Source organism: Laccaria bicolor, genomic scaffold, assembly GCF_000143565.1.
Source record: "Laccaria bicolor S238N-H82 LACBIscaffold_862 genomic scaffold, whole genome shotgun sequence".
Classification (NCBI taxonomy): Eukaryota; Fungi; Basidiomycota; class Agaricomycetes; order Agaricales; family Hydnangiaceae; genus Laccaria; species Laccaria bicolor.
In genome coordinates, this window is record NW_001890494.1 from 1 (window position 1) to 1,545 (window position 1,545).

The 1,545-nt window shown below is 51.7% G+C and overlaps 3 protein-coding genes across 3 annotated transcripts; all 3 read left to right on the plus strand.

The window, feature by feature from the left end:
• LACBIDRAFT_317714 (uncharacterized protein) lies at nt 1-318 on the plus strand (the record flags this gene model as incomplete). Its single annotated transcript, XM_001891307.1, has 1 exon — nt 1-318. The coding sequence occupies exon 1, from the start codon at nt 169-171 to the stop codon at nt 316-318; it is 150 nt and encodes a 49-aa protein (XP_001891342.1). The 5' UTR covers nt 1-168.
• A 191-nt stretch (nt 319-509) lies between these two features.
• On the plus strand, nt 510-1,197 carry LACBIDRAFT_336351 (uncharacterized protein; the record flags this gene model as incomplete). The annotated part of the gene is made up of 3 exons (XM_001891308.1): nt 510-707; nt 1,002-1,091; nt 1,147-1,197. 3 exons carry the CDS (start codon nt 510-512, stop codon nt 1,195-1,197), a joined length of 339 nt encoding a protein of 112 aa, XP_001891343.1.
• A 94-nt stretch (nt 1,198-1,291) lies between these two features.
• On the plus strand, nt 1,292-1,545 carry LACBIDRAFT_317717 (uncharacterized protein; the record flags this gene model as incomplete). The annotated part of the gene is made up of 2 exons (XM_001891309.1): nt 1,292-1,393; nt 1,441-1,545. Coding segments are annotated over 2 exons (207 nt in total), but the record flags the coding sequence as incomplete, so codon positions are not given.

Consider the following 1,545-nt stretch of genomic DNA (forward strand, 5'->3'; position numbering starts at 1 on the left):
TGCCAAAGCCGACAGTGGCACACCTACCCCATCTCCCGCTCTGCAACGCTTCAGCTTCTGAGCTTTGCGTATCACGAAACCCAAGACGAAAGACTGAGAACAAAACGAGGAAGACTTTTCATTTAAACATGGATCCTTGCTACGTATCAAGACACTGAAGTTTCAACAATGCAGAAGTGCTTATTGAAACTGAGGACGTGCCCACCCATCCACCTCAAATCACCAGCTGCACACGAGTGTCACCCCGTGCCCCGCTCCTCTCCCGCTGCCTCTTTCCGCTCGGAAGCCTCAGCATTCACAGCCCTTCGAACGGTTTAACGCTCCAAACGGCCACCTGCGTTCTGCATGTGAAATCCAGAAGACTTGTTGGCGTGTTCGCGCAAGTGGGTGTGATGGCCGATGGGGACCCAGAGCAGGATTACGGGAGGGAGAGGCGAGAACGCGCTTCCGGAGAGAGAAATGTGGTGGCAGGATGACCCAGGAAGCTGGTCATGAAAAAGATCACTGCAATGGATGATAAAGCTGTACAAGACCTACGCAAAGGTCTCGGCGAGGACGTCACCTCCATCGACATGATGGTTGCCGTCATCGATCCTGGCGATCCTTTCAACCCTACCTACATGGAAGACGGGTACGGGGAAGAGCTTCGTCTGGGACCAGGAAGAAGTCCCCAGAGAAAGTTAATGGGACAAGGGGGTTGGGGTCACGTAAGATCTCGATGAAGCGCACGTCAAACGGTCAAAGGGCCCAGCCCCGCATTCGGGGATGGTGTTGTTCCCCAAAGTGGTCTTGGAGGGTACGGTGAATGAGGTTATGGATCCTGCGCCCCCACATGTGTCGAGGTTGAGGGGCGTGGAGACAGGCCTGGCACTAGTGGAGGAGGAAGAAGAGGGGGCATCGGAGGAGGGGCTCCTACATACTGGTGTTGGCATTAGTGCTTACCTGTGATGTTGCAATCTGCAGGCAGCATGGTATCCAGCCTCATCTTTTATCTCACACAGGGCAACAGAAGTAGAGGGAGATGTAATTCCTTCTGCCCCGCCGTACTCGCAGCTCTCTATCCAAGCACAGCAAGAGAGCCTTCAAACATCGTACGTGTTTTGTAATTCAAGCCAAATATTTATGTTCATCGACATTATATCGTAGGGAGAAGCTATTTTGAGAAATATGTACGGCGTCGTCATTGTCCCTGGTTAGACAGGCTGTGGGAAAACTACTCGTGCGGTCGGATTCATAGTTCCGTATTAATTAACTCTCTCCCAGAACTGCCACAATACCTCTTCGAAGCAGGATGGCTGCTGAAAAAAATGTTATTGCTTGTACTCAACCGCGTCGCGTCGGTGCCACATCCGTTGCGACAAGAGTTGCTAATGAAGTAGGGTCTGCGTTGGGTGCGTGTCATCATCCCAGTAATCCCTCTATCTTCACATCGAGCTGCAGGTCGGCTATACTATCCGATTTGAAGACGTTAATAAACAGAGGACCCGCATATGTTACATGACAGATGGCATGCTGTTTCGTGCTACTCTCGTAGATCCTTTCCTG